The sequence below is a fragment of the Trematomus bernacchii genome, unplaced genomic scaffold (genome assembly GCF_902827165.1).
Source record: "Trematomus bernacchii unplaced genomic scaffold, fTreBer1.1, whole genome shotgun sequence".
Classification (NCBI taxonomy): domain Eukaryota; kingdom Metazoa; phylum Chordata; class Actinopteri; order Perciformes; family Nototheniidae; genus Trematomus; species Trematomus bernacchii.
Window position 1 is genome coordinate 6,918,935 of NW_022987839.1, and position 19,493 is coordinate 6,938,427.

At 40.3% G+C, this 19,493-nt stretch overlaps 2 protein-coding genes across 2 annotated transcripts in view; both read right to left on the bottom strand.

The window, feature by feature from the left end:
• The window catches only part of LOC117500293 (disco-interacting protein 2 homolog C-like), a gene marked incomplete in the record, with an annotated part of 190,522 nt that overhangs the window by 75,211 nt on the left and 95,818 nt on the right, over window positions 1-19,493 (bottom strand). The window contains 2 exon segments of the mRNA XM_034153108.1: window positions 476-586; window positions 11,793-11,864. Of these exon segments, the coding sequence (XP_034008999.1) occupies window positions 476-586; window positions 11,793-11,864 (183 nt within the window).
• Window positions 5,386-7,169, bottom strand: LOC117500294 (tripartite motif-containing protein 16-like). Its single transcript, XM_034153109.1, has one exon. The coding sequence runs from the start codon at window positions 7,155-7,157 to the stop codon at window positions 5,469-5,471; it is 1,689 nt and encodes a 562-aa protein (XP_034009000.1). The 5' UTR covers window positions 7,158-7,169; the 3' UTR covers window positions 5,386-5,468.

A 19,493-nucleotide genomic window follows, 5' to 3' on the forward strand; every position in this document is an offset into this window, starting at 1 on the left:
TTGAATGTGTGTTTGGTGGCGTGATCATTATTATTTAGAGTCATTGCGTGCCTATTGATTTGAACACGATCCGTGTATCCATCATTTCCTGGTCTTCTCTAAAGAAGAGGGACCAATGAAAACGTTGTCATGTTGCCGTTGTTCAGCATGGAAACATTCATTAGCTAACAATGACATTATTGTTCTATTAATATAAAGGGAGGTCAGGTACTCTTTAAAACAGCTGCTAGTTATGGGTACTTTTTACTGAAGTACATTTCAAAGCCCTCTTTACTTTTACTTGAGTAAAGAAGTTTAGTCAGTACTTCTACTTTTACCAGAGTACTTTTAAACACGAGTATCTGTACTTCTACTCGAGTAAAGGATGTGTGTACTTTTGCCCTCTCAGGTCACATTACACATGCTAATCGGGTCAGCCATAATAAAGAGACAAATGGTCCCACTAATGGAGGGTCAAGGTGAATCTGTTCCTCACCTGATCGGTACCGCTCGTCTCTGGATCCAGAGGAGCGCCGGCGGTGGTACCGTGAGGACGAGGAGGGGGTGACCGGACCTCTCCTCTCCTGGCCCAGCGGGGGGTCCATTCCTGAGACAAAGAGGGGCAGATTTAACACATCATCTTCATTTAAGGTGAGATAAGATAACATACACCTTTAGAAACATTCAGGAATACGATGGGAACACAGGAGAGAACCTAAGTTCAAGTGCGAGTCCAAAGTAGGTATACAGTACATCTCCAAATCGAAAATCTATTCAAACTGAAAAACAACTTTTTTGTATATTTCTTGTGTTTTTTCTGTATATTTCTGTACCGTTGCTTTTTCACATGTATTTGTAAATAAATCCTTGATCCATGACAGAAGTCTCTCCCAGTGAGAAAGCTACATTTGGAGGATACACCTGCAGCTGTTCTAGAAACAACAGGAGGTTAGTTATTGCAGTTTGGCTTCTGATTTAGACGTTTTACCTCCGCTGCAGCCGAGGCTGTGACTCAGAGCTCAGGGACGTTATCAAGAAGCTTTCAAAACCCTTCAGGCCTGATAGAAACAATTTCCTGCTAAATGTGTAGTCCTCAGTTTCTGAACACACAGAGGTGATACACACAAACACCATTACTAAAGAAGACTACTTATAATCTGCAGAACTTGCATTAGAATCGACACGTTTTTAAGTTTTCTTCAGGATGAAATGATGCAGTGATAGTAGTTTGTACATCTATGGAAACACTGCACACAGGAACTGATCATTGATCATTAGCCCCAAACACATGTATTGGAGGATGTTGGAAGCAGTTTTAAAGCCCTTGATCTTAAAATTAAAAAAGCATGACTCAGCAGAAATCACACAGACATATGAACACATCTGTTTCAGCAAATTCATTTTATATTGAAATCAATTGGGATTATTTGACCACAATGCATTGAACATGGTACTTAAGACAGCTATGAAAGGGTTTCCAATATGAGTTTTACAGATTAGTGTAGACTGTTTAAATAAAACCTATTCAATAAACTGAAGAGCACTGAACTCTAAACATCTTCAGATGAACACAATCAATAACAAAAAAAAAACATATATCCATAAATAACTATAAATATCTTGAATAACACAGAGAATCATGACTCAAACCTGCCATGACACACACACACACACACACACACACACACACACACACACACACACACACACACACACACACACACACACACACACACACACACACACACACACACACACACACACACACACACACACACACACACACACACACACACACACACACACACACACACACACACACACACACACACACACACACACACACACTACACACACACACACACCACACACACACACACACACACACACACACACACACACACACACACACACACACACACACACACACACACACACACACACACACACACACACACACACACACACACACACAACACCACACACACGTTCCAATGCATACACACAAAACTACATTTTTGTCGACCCCTTTACACACACACACCTAATAACACAATACTCCCTTGTTCCCTATACATGCACAGACACACACATACAGTACACACGCATACAGTACACACACACACACACGATCGATACGTCTGATGATGATAACCTCCCTGTTACTGACAGCTACGCAGCGGCTGATCTATGGGCCTCCATCTCCCCCCCCCCTTCATCTGTCTTCATTACGGCTCTCAGAGAAGCTAGAAGTTGATTATTCGAGCGTACAAAGAGCGGCAGTTAACGGCAGGTCTGGGAAATTCCTCGCTCAGATGTTTCCTCCGGGGAGTCTGGGTGGAGGGATGGATTCCCCAACACCAGAACCACCACTCTACTTCCTCTTTAGAAATATCTTCGTCTCAATCCTTTATTCTTACTCTTATTTAACCTGCAGACACTTCATTGTGTACGTATTTATTCACCAGTCAAAAATCTGTTAAAGAGTCTATTAATCAACTTTTACATGTTTAGGGATAATAAAGTCCATTTGTCGGTCTACCACTTTAGTCCTGATTGGATTATCTCCACTACTACACGTCCCCTGTTTCCCTACAAGTTCCCTGTTACAGTCCTTTTGTACTTTCTTAAACCTTTCCTTAGAATATTTTATGAATTGTTAGGTGTCCTTGGGTGCTAGGTAGATGGCTGTGAAATTTGGTGCAGATCAGGGACGCGGGAAGTCAGTCAGAGTTGGGGGTGTGGCGTGCGGCGTGCGGCGAAACTGTGGCGCGCTACACTGTAGGTGCGCCGCGTTTGCGCTTCAGAGGAGGCTCCCTCCACAAAATGAGGCCCCACCCGCGAGGGGTCTGCGTGATCTGCGTGTAGGGAGGGGCGGCCCTGTATAATAACGTCATATCAAATGCAGTCATTTGGTCTTTAGCAACAGCTTGTGAGAGCAGCGCATTCATCGGTGTTCGTTTTAATGCTGCCAGTTTGTTGACGGCCTGTGTGTTGACGGGACTTCTCATGCTCCCTAAATGTTTCCCCTGCATTTCACTAGTTGTTAAACCCTGCTTTCACTAAACTCCCATCCCTGATCTTGTCTGCACTGACGAGCTTCTTTTCTATAGCAGAGCAACAGAAGAAGCACACCGCATTATCACTTTCTCTTATATAGTGAAGCTTTTTATAAACTGCTTACACTAAAATGCTAACTCAAAAATAGTAACTCAAAATAAAAATGTTGTATTGATTTGTTTAGTGAACTTGTTGGCGTTGCAGTTACAACTCTCCGCCAAGAGATGGGGGTGCTGCAGCCCCCTCAGCCCCCACCCCTTCCCGCGTCCCTGGTGCCGATATCAATAATGCCCAGAAGACAAATCTGACAAGTTCTTCTAAAGTTTCACCAGAAGGCCAAAGTTTTTACTTTTCCTTTGAAACATGTCCGCATCGACACGATGGATTGGCACAACATTTGGTACAGAGATTCACGGTTCCAAGAAGATTAATCCTAATAAATGTGGTGATCTTCTGACATTTGATGAGGCTGCATCATCAGTTCAAAATGTCAATCCGTCCAAAACATTGTTAATTAATGTACAATGTGCACATTTTTACTTCTTATGTTAATGTAATATTAAATCACATTTAATTTCATCTTTATTCCACATTTTCACCTATTTTTTTATTATCTTTGTATGTTTATAAAAATAATGTATTCAATGTATTTGTATCTTTATTGCACACTTTCATTACATAATTTTAACTTGACTTCTCATTTTTAAATAAATATTTGTAATTGTATTTATTTATTATTAACAACCTAATTTCCCTAACCTTAATTAAATTATTCATATGTGTTATTCTGATTGTGATGAACCCTTCATACGAACACACTTGACTCATACTTGCAGGTATTTTGTATTCTTTGTCCCACAGATGAGGTTTTTACCACTAAAACTGATGTAGGAAGCTGATGTTCAATTAATAAATCATCCACTTAATGACATGTTAATTTTCCAGTTTTTCTCCATCTGTCTGACACTCCTTACAACAAACACTTTAAACAGGATTTCAACCAGTCGCACACACACACTGAAACCTTAAAGGAAATCAATGCAGGACTCATTTATTCTACTGCAGGTAGAAAGAAACTAAATCCAATAAAGACCTGAGACAGATGAAGTATAACACACTAAAACCAAAAGTGTCTTAACAACCCTAAAGGGTAACACAAAACACACAGTATCCAGATATTTCACGAAAACATGTTTTACTTTGGCCTGATTTTACACACATAATTAAAAAAACGTACCACCATGGAAAGAAATATATTTAAAAAAAACCTCCATACAAAATAATATATACAACAAAATAATATGTATTCAAAAGAGAAAAGAAAATGACATTAAAACATAGTGTAAATATGAAATAAAATATATATATACAGCACAGTATATTCAATTGTATATTCAGCTCTTCATAAAAGTTAAATATTTACAAAAAAGTAATAAAATATTTCATTTTTTAGGCGGTAGAAATACAGAATAATCAGATTTGAGATCTACATAATTAGAGAAATTCCACAAAATGTAAATGTTTTTCAAATTACTTAATGATTATAATGGGATGGGTTTAATCCTGTATTGTTGTTTTAAATTTGACAGATTGTGCATTGTTCATTTCTAGTGAGGTGCTTTCAGTCGGACAAATTGCTCGTTATTACTGGCATTATCTGATGCAAGCTGCAGCAACATTTTTGGGATGGCATGCAGAACATGTCACACAGAAACCAGCTGCAGTGTGTTGTCTTTCTGTCAGATAAGAATGTTAAATGACAGACTTGCTGCCAGCTGCAGAAGTGTCACTGATTCTGAAAACAATGAACACTGCCAATAAAAAGTTGGAGCAACGCCAAATATGTAATTTCAATACCTACTAATGTGACCCAGGTCAGGTGAACGAGTTCACATTTTAAATGTTAAAAATATATGGAGGAACCATTTCTTCGATATTGAATATTCAAATCATATTTACCTGGGTTTAAATGTAGCTTTTAACTCCAATAAAAATATAATAAGTACATCTAACTGGTTTTAAAAAGGAAATAACTAGAAAAGTATTCACGTATGAAGGACCAACAAAAAGTAACACTACTATGTCCATTTTCTGGAGGTAACAAACCGTTTGAAGAGGTTTGAACTTCAGTTATTTCAAAATAGAAACCTTTACCGTTTACTTCCACTTCTTTGAGGTTATAAGAAATTGTTAAAATGCAGAAAAAACGTTTTTATAAACCAAAAACAGAACAAAAAGTACAGCAAGTTCACAATATATACATTATGTATCTCCCAAATAACCAAAGTGATTGGATCTCAATGAACAGTTCGTGTTAAGCACTTTTACTTATTTTAAGACGTACCCTTCCTAAAGTATTCCAGCATCGTACAGCTGTCAAAAATCCCTGTTTCATTAACGGCAGATCTTCTCTTTTGAATACCTCCCTTCTACCTGATCCGACACACCTCGGCAGACGCTCCGTCTGAAAGCCAGAGTCCGGCGTAGAGCGGCTGAGTGAATTTAGTCTGGACTCTATGGAGGAGGGTCCTGGTTTCAGAGACGCTGTAGAAGGACAGGACTCCTGCGTCAGGATCCAGGTAAACTCCCACTCTGGACGACCACATGCCCGGGATGCGAGTTCTAACGTTGTCATGCCTGAACGTGCAGGTGTTTTTGTAACAATCCAACGCCCAAGACTTGTCGTTGTACCCAAACATGCTTTCAGTGAAGCCCCCTAATCTACTAATGTCTTTGTACACCACTGCTACAAAAGCTCCTGTCCCGCTCAACTCCACCTCCCAGTAACTACGACCGTCCAGACTGCCTTTACTCAGGAGCTGCCAGCAATAAACAAACCTCTCCGGATGAAGAGGATACTTCTGTTCATCACTGACGAAGGCTACCATTTTGTCGTTCCCGGATATCTTCAGATGTGTGTTGGCCGTGTTTGGATCCAGAGTTACTTGGCATGCATAGTGTAAGAAGTCGGCTCTGGTGAAGGGCTCTTCTTTAGTATTTGATGTTATAACCCCAGTTACTGTCATGGAGACCTTTGCGTATTCTTCCCCAACAATCACACGTAAGTTCACCTTGGCCTCGGACAGAGCCATTGAAACTTTCTCGAAATACCCCACGCGACGGGCTTTGACGGGGGGCGGGTCTGTGGATTCATTGAGACTTGCCAACGTTGGGTACTTGATCAGAAAACGAGTGTGATCTTCTGTGTGTGAGAACTTCTTCATCTCTTCGTCTTTCCTCTTCAGCTCGGCGACGTCCTGCTCCAGCTTCTCCCGAACCTTTTTGTACCACCTGACTTCGGTTTCCTGTCGAGATGTAACCTTCTCCTTCACTTCTGCAACACTTTTCTCAATGATATGCATCAGTTCTTTGTAGGTGTTCTCGTTGTTTCTCAGAGCAGCTTCAGCGTATCGATTAATGGTGTCTTCCTCCTGTTGAAACCACTTTGCGTCTTTCTCTTTGTCCTGGATCGTCTTACGGATGTTTTGCCGAGTCACCTGAAGCTCTCTCTGCCTCTCCACCCTTTCTGCTGCAGTCGAGACTTTATTGTGGCCTTTGTGAGTATCTTTCGAACAGAGATAGCAGATGCACTGCTGATCCGTACGGCAGAACAGCTTCATCACTTCTTGATGACGAGGGCAGATGTTCTCCTGGAGCTGTGCGGACGCTTCCACTAGCTTGTGTTTCTGTAAGGGGGCTACTTCAAAGTGTGGTCGGAGGTGTTCCACGCAATAAGAAACCATACATTGCAGACAGGACTTGATAGCTTTTTCTTCACAGAAATCACAGGCCACATGTTCAGTTTGATCAGAGCTGTGATCATCATCAAAATCAGGAGAAGAAGGAGGAGGAGGAGCAATTGCTGGGGTTTCAATCTTCATCAGCTCCCCGACCACAAACGCCAACATGTTGTTTTTTACCACGGCAGGTCTTTGCATGAATTTCTGCCGGCACTGAGGACAGGTGTAGATCCTTCTATCATCCTGAGTATCTAAGTGGTCCGTGATACACACCATGCAATAGTTGTGTCCACAGGAAAAAGTCACCGGGTCCTTCAGCAAATCCAGACAGATTGAGCAGCAGAAATTTGCTCGATCAAGATGGATCCCCTGTGCCATGTTGCTTTCCGATAAGAGCAGGTGTGTGATGACTGAATGATAAGAAGAGAACTTAAATAGCTTCACTAGAGAGGGAGGGCATCATTCCTGGAAGAGGAGTGGCTTCAAACAGGAAGGGTTTTCTCCTTTCTCGTAAAAGTTAAAAGTTAATTTACGTGTTATGGGAATAGTTGTCCCAATGCCAGGTTAATACGAGAACTTGGAATTTTGTTCACAGTATGTGGACAATCAGGTGTGTACGTGACATAGGAAATATTCAGGGCGTATGTTAGATAAATTGGGATCAGGGTTGGTTTAGCTTGAATCAGAATGGTATTTAAATCATGCTCAACAGTCATCAAACTTTCTGCCAACCATAGACAATAGACCCAGGGTGTGTGCAAAACTGAAGCAAACCAACCAGTCTGTCCATGTCCTCAACAAAGGATGGCAAAGACTAGGGGTACGGTTCAATGGTATGCATTTTGGGGAAGTGCTGAGTCACAGCAGGAATCCCCAAGGTTGAGGTAATGAAGGTAGTCGGAAAAACCAAGCCAAGGGTTGATCATACTCTCCCTGAAATGCTTAAGGTTGGGGATTTTTTTTAATACGTGCATGAAGTGACAGATATGTGCCCTTTTTGTTATGTTGCACCAAGTGGAAGGCAGTTGTACATCAGGTTGCCGGACAAAAACTCTCTTTTGAACCTCAGCTTCAACGTAGGTTTCTATTTAACAAACACACTACCACCAGCTACTTACTTTTTTTCAACAATTTCAATGTTTCTTCTTCTGCAACATTTGTATTATTTCCTAGAGAAGTTATTCCTAATTTTTCATGACAATGGATCGAGAAATATACTGACACTTTGCCTCAGGCCACTTCTATCGTCAGCAAAGAGGAATACAAATAATTGGGGCACGAAGGTGATGACAGGTGTCTCAATTCAGATCCTTAGTACACTGTCAACACCTGTGGGGAATTGGTGAGTTTCTACCATATAGTGTCGTCTAAAATCTTACACGGCTACTGTGGCCACACCGGAAGTAGCGATAGCTGCTGTTAGCTCGCGAGATAGCTAGCAACGATAATTTACTGTACCAAATCAGGACGAACTGCTAAAACTGTAAATTAATTGTGGCTTTTTTTATCAACACCCGTATATTGGTACATTTCCTCTACAGTAAAAAAAAAACTTTTATATGCGTAGTGCTTGTATAGTACACCGGGTAGTGACTAAAATGGCTGCTGTTAGCTCGCTAGATAGCTAGCACGATTGTTTTCAGGACCAAATCAGTATGGACTGCTCAATTAACCATGTAAAATGAACAGTGGCTTCTTTTCACACCGTCATGTTGGTACGTTACCTAAGAAATATAAAGAAAAACCTGCATCTTTTGTAGTTGAATAGTACTGTGTTTACCGGAGCAACAGCAATCGCAGCTAGTCAGGGAACTTCTAATAAGTAGCCAAGATGGCGAGTGTTCGGTGTGAGAAGACTCAACGTTTTGACGTTATGAAGGCACATTCCAGGTACTTTTACCATAGTGGAATTGGGACACACTTATGCACTCAAAAGAGCACATGTGAATACAGAAGTACGCAATTTGAGACACAGCATGGGTGAACTAAGCTGTCACTTTATGACCAATGTAAAACTTTAATTTAAACCACCTACAGGTGACCTTGTATTACCTAGTGTATAAATCAAAACCAACTTAAAAGCCTTTTCTTCTTTCTTTTCTTGGCTGCTTTTGAAAGGCCTGTGTGCCGGATCTTATGATGGCCCCTCAGAGGAAACTAAACCTAATCTATAATGTGAAACCGTGTAGATCTGGGTGACTGGGGAAATCCATTACTTTGAACGCTGTAAATGCTTTAATCAAACTGTATCAGGCTGGCGGTGCACAATCAGTGCAGATTAACAGGCCTCAGAGCTGAAACACATTACAGTGTGTGTGTGTGTGTGTGTGTGTGTATGCACAGGGGGTGTGTGTGTCATCCGGTCCCCCCATAGCGAACTGGGGACGACCCCCCACTGGGCCCTGGATGTGAATACCACACATTTTCTCCATCCCACACCCTTCATTCCTTCCCATAATGCACTTCCTGACATCCCCCCAGCATAGGCACACACACACACACACACACACACACACACACACACACACACACACACACACACACACACACACACACACACACACACACACACACACACACACACACACACACACACACACACACACACACACACACACACACACACACACACACACACACACACACACACACACACACACACACACACACACACACACACACACACACACACACACACACACACACACACACACACACACACACACACACACACACACACACACACACACACACACACACACACACACACACACACACACAGCTAATCTTGCCTTTTCAGTTAAATAATAACAAACTCCCTGTATAAAACGAATAGATAAATACATGCAATGTGTTATTTGTATTAGCCGAAGAAAAAGCTTCCTGGTTAAACATCACATAGGCAAAGTAACCACAGGAAGTCCGGTTTTTAAGGTTTTAAAGTATTAAAAAAAAGACATTATCCAAACCCAGATGTATGAGTAACTGTTGGAGCTATACAGGTATTATTTGCCGGGCATATAGCTGAACCCAGATCATTATATATTTGGAGTATCAGTTATTTATTTAGTGGGAATGCCGATTCAGCATTCCAACTATATGTTATTCTACGGACAAAATTATTATTATTCCGCCGGAATTTTGCACCTCCTCTCCTCCTGCATTCAACATCGCAGAAACTCCGTTCAAACATCAAAACGTTCAGCTCGGTCGGGAATCGATGGCTATTACTTTTATCATTCATAACTTTCATAATTCCAGAGATACATCCCATAATTCATCACATTTTTAACCATTGAAGTCAATGGAGAAAATCTTCAGACTTGAACAATCTTCATGCGACTTCAACTGCTAACTGTTCATTCATACTTTCACTCAGAAACCTCATTCCAACTTTAAAATGTTACACATCTTTCTGACATTATTCGTGTAACACAACTTTTAAATCCGATTCTTACTTTTAGAGATATTAAACATTGTTCAGACCTTGTTAAAGAGGCTTTCTTCAGATTTTAACATTAACTAGAGTGCGTGATGTCACAGCTAGAGGGTGAGAAATCTTGAAATTTGCCTTCATATTTTTTTTTTAAAACTGCCATAATTCCCAAACCCTACATTCCTGAGACATAATTTTTCATGACAAACGTAGGAAAACATCTCGTAGCTTGAAAAATGACAAATAATTAAGCAAAAATAATTAAACAAAATGCCTCCAAACGGCCCAAAACTTCACAGGTTTGGTAACGATGCAGCCATCAACGCATCTAAGCGTATTATGGGGTGTCATCAAATGCCGTTGCCATGGCGACAGATCATTCACCATCAAGTTAGTTCAAAAGTTTGCAGTTCAAATATTCTGCTGCTTTTCCAAGCCTTTTTACTTTCTTTTCTTCACTCATCACACATTCAAGCCCCCAGTGTTCATGTATCATTTCAATCTAAATTCTTCACTTTCTTCTTACACATTACATTTCAGCATAGCAGTTTAGCGTCAGCATTTCAGCATAAAGCATTCCCACTAGCAATTTCTTCAGGAATTGCATTCTCTAGTTAAGAACTTGTTGCTCCTCAACAGCAAGAAGTCAATATGATCTAGAAGTGACACGTTTGTAATCAGGTTGATGTTTGGCCTTAAAGGGGACCTATCATGCAAAATGCACTTTTTTATGTCTTTTATACATAAATATGTGTCCCCGGTGTGTCGGGGAACTCACGCAGCGTGAGAAAATAAAACCCTCTCTCTTTTCCTCCGTACCCAAATCTCTAAAAACGGGGCTACAACGGAGCTGATCCAGATTTGCGTCCGATATGACGTAATATCGGAAATGTAGGCTGGCGTTACAACCACGGCTCTATCAGAAACGTTGCTATCAGAAACAATGCCCGACTGTTTTGGACGTAATATGGTCGGTGTTTACATTAGCATCGCTAACACTCAGAGCTAACCTGTACTGGAGAGCATGTGTGTGTGAAGCAGGAAATAAAAAGGAACTCACCTTGTGGTATAACCGGCAAGAGAGAAAGCCTTTGAGCTCCATACTGTTTCAGAAATAATCCTTGATAATCCATGATATGGCGTTTCATCACGGCAGTATTTAGTTTAGACAGTAGCTGCCGGGTCCCGCTTGAGCTCAGCCCCCTCCTTTTTTTTTATCAATTTTTTTTTTTTAAAGCTTTATACCCCAAATCAGCACTTTTGAAACAGGAAGTGAAATAGAGGGATATGAGGCATGGCTAGAATGGGTGATATGTTTGGTATTTTGAGCAAAACACTACATAGACATGTTTTTTATATATTTTTATATATATGAGACCTATGCTATTGCCTAAAAATAGCATGATAGGTGACCTTTAAAGTATTTTAATTAGTTTAACCTTCCACGTGAGTAAGACTCAATTCTGACTGTTGTCCATTGTTTGTAGGATGCAATGCTTGTGATGGTTTTATAGCAATTCCTTCTCAATACAATGCTCTATGAGTGGATAAAATGGGGAAGTAAAGTCTCATTGTACCTGGAGTTTGTGGGAAGAAAGCTCCAATCAGCTTGGACCGTTTCTTCTCATAGCCCTTCTGTGTGATATCACCTGTGAGGGGAAACAGAGAGAGAGAGATTTACTTTTCATATTCTTTAATATAAAAGCAGTATTGATTCCTGTGAAGACACAGTGCAGCATAAACCATGTCCCTGTTGTCAAATCAAGCTTTTCTGCAAAGTTGCAAAGCTAATATAAGATTTTAAAACCAAAAACCAAGCGATAAAGTGTACAGAAGAAAATGAAGGCATGAATCTGTGATAACAAAAGACAGAGAAACAATGAGGCTGCAGAGAGATGTTTATATTCCACAAAAAGCTGCAACCTAAGACATCATAACACAGTCAGAAGCTGATCACATTATGCTGAGTCATTGTTTCCACTCAACCAGGACCAGATGGAGCAGTTTGTGCACATGTTTGTGTGTGCGTTCATTTGGAGGTCAAAGCGCTGCAGATGCACTTATTGTCCACCTTTCTCAGAGTTTCCAACACACTGAAAACCTGCTGACTGATCTCCAGAAGTGAAGCCATAAATCAGGCCGACCTGAAGCACCGTCAGCAGATTTCTACATCTGAATCCAATGACTCTTTCAGAAATGAATCCTGGCGTTTTCATCTCCGGGGGATGCCAGGCGGGAGGAGTATGTCACATTTACAAAGGTTTTAAATTAAGAAAGAGTTAGAAATGTTTGGGAAAATCAGCGAATGTCAGCTGAGAGCTGATTGACTTGTCATGAGTTTAACCTGAACTCCAAGTGAAGGAAAACAACGACTTTCTGGGTGAAATAAGGCAACAAGGGAAGAGAGCTGAAAGCGAGACTGATGCATCATGGGAATTGGAGTTTAAGAGATGAGAGAAGGCATGTTCTTTCAATTTAAAAGCCAAAGACTAATACAAAAGTTAGGGTTAGGGTGTTGAGTTAACCCTTATGTTGTGTTCGGGTCTCCCGTGACCCGTTTCAAGTTAAAATTATATAATAACTACGCTCTAGTTTTTTTTAATCGGAACAAGGCTTCATGATATCCTCCACAACAGCTGTATAAACACTACAAAACTGATTTTGAAAGTGTATAATTTGGTGTTCGGGTCTGGGAAGACCCGGCAGAATTGTTGTGTGTGTGACTCGAGGTCAAATTTGGTCCAATCAAGATTCATCTTTGACTTTAGACACCCCTCCCCCGCCCCCTTCATACACTGTAACAATCATTTTTCGCAACATGCACCTGGTCTCCCCTTATGGGCTCAGAACAGTCTCATAATACACACATGCACACAGAAGGATTCACACTTGTATTTCATGATCCGCAAAAGGATTCACACTTGTATTTCCGGATCCACACTTGTGTTTTTCAATGCACACACAAATGTGTTCCGTTTCATATACATGTAAATAAAATCCAAATACAGAAAAAAGTTTTACATATGTATTTTTGATCCTCACATATTTGTTTTTCGTTTAAATCCCCTGAACCTACAAACACAAACCGCTTTCTGTGCATGGATCGCTGTGCATTCGTGTGTGGGTTTTTTGAGTCTCCCCTGACGGTGACCCGATTCGTACTTGTAATTTTTTCTATCTATAGCCAATCAGATGTCTCCTCAATTCTAAGCCAATCACATGAGCGCGCCCCCACGAGGGTAGATTTCTTGCGTTCATGTCACTTCATATACGCATTTTGCGCTGTCCGGAGCAGGGTTTCCGTGGACAGAATTTAATTTTACCGGACAAATTTGAAACTTACCGGTCATGTTTCAATAATAATAATAAGAATTGTGTAGCAGCGTTTCCGTTAGCAGGTAATTACCGGACTATGACCGGATAATAACACGGGAGTAAGGATCATCTCTTTTCCTCTCTCCCTCCCTCTCTCCTGACAGCCCGTCAGTTTCTCATGCAGCTCGCTAAAACTTCACTCGCGTTTATGTCCATCTCGATCAGATCCAGCTCTCCTGATCGGCCTTTATAGAGAGCACCGATCAAACTATTAGGAGTGAATATCGGCCGATAATGACCGGCGGGGCTCCCCCCGTTGACAGTTCACTGTCTAGCACTGGCTTCGTAGTGCACTGATCGATTAGGCTAAGCTAACCTGTAGCTGCTCCCTCCACAATCACAACAACTTCATACAGACATAAATAAAGCAGCTGTATTCGCCATACAGGAAACACACATTTAAAACGGTTTTGCCTGCCGTTTTTATGTACACAAGCATTCATTAATGGTTCGGAAAGTGGCACTGTACCTTAATAATATAAAGGCTTGTATTTGCGTGCATTTGGACCTGTCAGCTCCGGACAGCGCAAAATGCGTACATGAAGCGCTACGTCATGAACGCAAGAAATCTACCCTCGTGGGGGCGCGCTCATGTGATTGGCTTAGAATTGAGGAGACATCTGATTGGCTATAGATAGAAAAAATTACAAGTACAAATCGGGTCACCGTCAGGGGAGTCTCAAAAAACCCACACACGAATGCACAGCGATCCATGCACAGAAAGCGGTTTGTGTTTGCAGGTGCAGCGGTTTTAAACGGAAAACAAATATGTGAGGATCAAAAATACATATGTAAAACTTTTTTCTGCATTTGGATTTTATTTACATGAATATGAAACGGAACACATTTGTGTGTGCATTGAAAAAGACAAGTGTGGATCCGGAAATACAAGTGTGAATCCTTCTGTGTGCATGTGTGTATTATGAGACTGTTCTGAGCCCATATCCCCTCCCTCTGGCCCCCTCCCCCCACGGGAACTCGACCTTTCTCAAAGAAGATGTACACTAACACTTGAACCTGAACACACACATGCACGTGTGCAATATGTGGTGTAATGTGTTTTGGGTCATAACATAAAATGACAACAGGATTGTACGGTTATGAATGCATAATAAGTTAGTTATGATGTAGTTAAAACAATATTGGATGATAGTCATTTTTTTGTGTGTTTTGGACTGAGATAAATCATGGGTCAAAATTGACCGGCGAACACCATGAACGGTAACAGCTTTCGAACACAACACAAGGGTTAAAAGCAAGGAGAATGGAAGAAATGTAGATGAGGAAGAGGAGGAGACCAAAGGAAGAGAAAATCCATAAAGATTGTTGATGAAAGAGTAGCTTAGGAGTGCGGAAATATATATACAAAGTAAATTAAAATAGGTCATTAAAAATGCACTTGTTCTTATTCCTAACTGCTTGAGATGACTGTTAATGATGTTATCTGATTAAATGTAAATAAAAAAACATATTTATTCTTTATATCAATTTGAGGCAGGCTGGATTGCAAAAATAAAACCTAATTATAAAAAAGAAACTAGTGTAACAGTGATCGCCATGTGCTGCCCACCACAGGTACTAGTTTGTCATGAAGCGCTTAATTTTCCTATCAAGTAATATCAAATCGCTAACACATTTGCAGTAGTTTTTAAATATTTTATTTTGCAGTGTAACAGTTTGATTTTTCAAAGCGAACGAATCACGTGCTCAACTAAAAAAAATGGCAGATATTCTCTCATAAAACAAGTACAAATACGTTCTCAAACACTCTCAATATGCTTTTGAGATAACTGTTGGGCCAACTGTAGCTGAAACTTAAGACCAGGACTCGTAAACTCTGAAATAAACCAGGATATTTCTCTGACTGGAGGATGACTCAGTAAAGAAACTCAGTGACTCAGCGGATTTGTCAAACGCGGAGAAAAAAAAGCCGTTGACGTGACAAATCCTTCTTAAACTCAGAAACATGTGAGCACGGACGTCACGGTGACAGCTGTGTGTGTGTGTGTGTGTGTGTGTGTGTGTGTGTGTGTGTGTGTGTGTGTGTGTGTGTGTGTGTGTGTGTGTGTGTGTGTGTGTGTGTGTGTGTGTGTGTGTGTGTGTGTGTGTGTGTGTGTAAGCGTGAAGGCTAAGCACATGGCAATAATTAGCATCTCTGGTGGGGGAGCTAACTACCTGCAGAGAGGAACTGGCAAACGTTTTAGTTTGAAAAAGGGATAAACGAGGGGGGGCTGACCCTGTCTTCAACAATAACTTCTTACAGTGACATACACACACACAGACACACACACACATACTTCATGCGATGTTATCAGGGACGTAGAGTGAAATGAACGTGTCGCTCAGAGAGATTTCCTGTGAGATTCTGTAACAGCTGTGTGTTAACAATCTCCGTCCAATCAGAGAGTGAGTCAGGCTGTCAATCAAACTGTCAATCAGTGAGACAGGGAGTCAGTTAAGCTTATGAGGACATAGCGTACAGAAAACTACAAGATTAAAGGTGGGGTATGTAAGTTTGAGAAACCGGCTCGAGATACACTTTTTGTTATATTCCATGGAATGCTCTTAACATCCCGATAGCAATGAATATCTTAAGTGCTTTGACAAAGAATCCATAAAAAAATGTCATCTGTGGAAGCCTTAGTACTGTAAAAAGCACGACCAATCATCTGAGCCGGCCCGGCTAAAATAACTGGATGGCCTACCTGCCTGTCAGCCTTCCATCTGTGCACAAACTTATCTCGTGCCCTCATTGGTCATGTGCGCGTTCGTGTGTGTTGGAGGAGGGGCTCTGTAAGGAAGTGGCAGATTTTTTCCGGCTGTGTATTTTCAAATTCTAGCGATCTCGAGCTGGTTTCTCCAAAATTACCTACCCTACCTTTAACTCTGTGAAGGTTTTTCTAGTTATTAAGAACACAACCTCTAAATAGACTGACAGAAAACTATTGATTATTTGATTTAATAATGTGAGAGATCTACTTACTTTCTCTTATTTTAATGTCATTTGGTTTAACTGATATTCTGGATTGTAAAGAATGTTATGTTTGGATGTCTTGTCTTATATTTGCACCCCTGGTAGAGTCACTGCAGTAATAACTAATGGGGGTGCTAATTAAAGTACCTTTACACACAAAGCATTTTAACTTCTGCACAATCACACGATGTCCAAACAACACTGAGTTTGTGCGTCCAATACCAACAAACACCTTTTTTAAGACCCTTTCCATACATTTTAAGAGCTCATCGCCACTTCAACTTCTAACCGGTTACATTGGCAACACACTTTACCTCACATTGACTATATACTGTATTGATTGTCCTTCCTCCTTATCTTCCAACCATTTGGACGCAAACTTGCATTTCCCCATAACGATGTTGTTAACAACCGGCGTAAACGGACCTTGGCGCGCTATCAAGCAGTGAGCGTGAGATGTCCTGTTCAGATGACGTCAAACCCAACGGGATGCCATAAATAAAGTACACAGAATCACACTACACACCTACGCAATGATTACATTCAGGCAGACTGTAGAATACAACCTCTTTGGACAAGTTATATACTTATTGGAAACAAGCTACAAAATGCCGTTTAATACTTTTTAATACTTTTTAATAGCCTTAATTTTCGCTAATTGATTTATCAACTTGTAATACTTTTTAAGACCCCGCGGACACCCTGAATATACAACAAGTAAATGGTCTTCTAATTCCTGCATTATTACTTGCATCATTGTGTCACATGCACTATTTCATGTCTTTTGTCTTTGTATATTTTAAATATATTGTACATCATTGGAGCAGCCTTCAGATTCTCATTGCTACAAAACGACAACAAAATGTATGACGGTAAAGCCTTTCAATCCTAAAGATAAAGACATTTCAATATAGTCAAACAAACTTGACACAGCAAATCAAAGTGACTCAGTTTGTGCAGCAGCCTGACGATGGCTGTATAACCTCACTATGATCTTCCTATGAATTATTAAATACCTCACATTTATACAGACATACAGCACCACTGCTCTTAACCTCCACCTTGAAGTGAAGCATTGTGGGTAGTCCATGTGTAAATCCCTCCTTCATGCACTCACACTGCTGACTGTAGCAACAGATGAAATGACAACTAGAGGATGTAATAAGTCGTCAAACGGTCACTTTTTACAGCGATTTATTTTGTGTAAATGATAATAAATCGTGTTAAAGGGCCATAAGTATGTGGACACCCCTACTGTTTGTTGTTTTGATTCACTACCCCACTTCCAAACAACCAAATTATTCATTTATTTTGAAGCATTTTCATTTATTTTAGGGTTTTTGAGGTTTTTCATTTTATACTATAATGAGCCAAAATGTGGAATTTATTAGTGACATATTTGCATAAATAACATATACCGCAAATGAAGCCAAATACACACACTGTCATATACAAACAGAGATGTACCTCTGCTCACACACACACACACACACACACACACACCGAGAGGAAACGCCCAAGGACTCCCCCGAGAACACAAACACCTGAAAACAAACACACACACACACACACAGCAGGTGTTTACAGTAACAACACGCTGAGTCAGGAGAGAAACTCACTACCCTATTCCTTATTTTGTATTCTTATTATCCTTTTCCAATCTTGTTCCTGTTGCCCTACGAGGATTGGTAAAGGTTTATCTTGTTAATTATCATATCTTATTTCATTGTTTTCGGTTTTACCTCCACTTAGACGATTCTCAACATGCACAGAAAGACAAAAAACTCATATACTTAAAAAAAAATAGACGCTTGTCGAGCTGAGAAATGTGTGTTTGTGTTTGACTCCTGAGAGGAGGACATTTGAAAGTTATGACATTTCCCCTGGATAGCAAAGCTAAGAGGGTTTTTTGACGTCTTTTTCTACTAATCTAACAGTTTCCTTTCCAAATGTACAGACGAACGACTGAAGTAAAACACAAATGCTACCCAGACTGAGTGCAGCCTCCTCGTCAGAAGGTGTTAAAATAACTGCTCTGGTCGTCGTAAAATGTGAGCGAGGAGCTTAACCGTTTCTCCTCATGGCACATCCCGCTCAATTATAAATGTAAGTTCAGTTTCACAGATTTACGACCCTCACGTCTGGAAAAACGGAGCTAACTTCAGCCGCAGTAAAACTTTAGAAAGTGGAAAGTGCTCGTCACAGAGCGCAGGAAACGACCGGAAACGAGCGGTGGAGCTTCATCAGAGCCGGCAGTTCATTAGAGAGATGATGTGTTCATCAGACTGAAACGTGTCGGAGAAGCTAAAACAATAATATCAGCTCTGTTTCATCATTTAACTGATTGTAATTCAATAAGACTAATAGTGCTGATGATGATACAAGTACTACTGCTTTCCCTGTCACTTTTGCAACTAATCTTTGTATACAAATACTACAATTTCTACTACAACTCTGGCTACTATGCCTAACAATTAATCCCAATTTGGGAAATGGTTTCGTCACAGAAGCAGAAGTGTGTTAAGACATTCAAATACAAATACTTTAAAAAGTGGAAAAGAGAATTTACAATTACAAATAAAATACTAAACGAGAAACTACTAGTTTATACATTTTAAAGCAACACATGTGTACAAGTATCAAAAGTACTCAGTATGCAAACTGGCTTAGAGTATTGTGTATTTTTGGATAATTCCAGATGAAGAATAGGAAAATATTTCAAAAACACTGATGATTAAAAACACACAATTCCCTTTTTTTACATGTTGTGTTGCTTCTATTTGCATTCCAGCTCTTTACTGTCTGATATATATACATTATACTATATGTCAGTTCATTGGGTTTAAACATTTTGCCGCATTAATGTTGATTATTGTTTGTCAGCTGATCAAATCACGTCACCATAAACACAATCTGCAGAATGATGTTT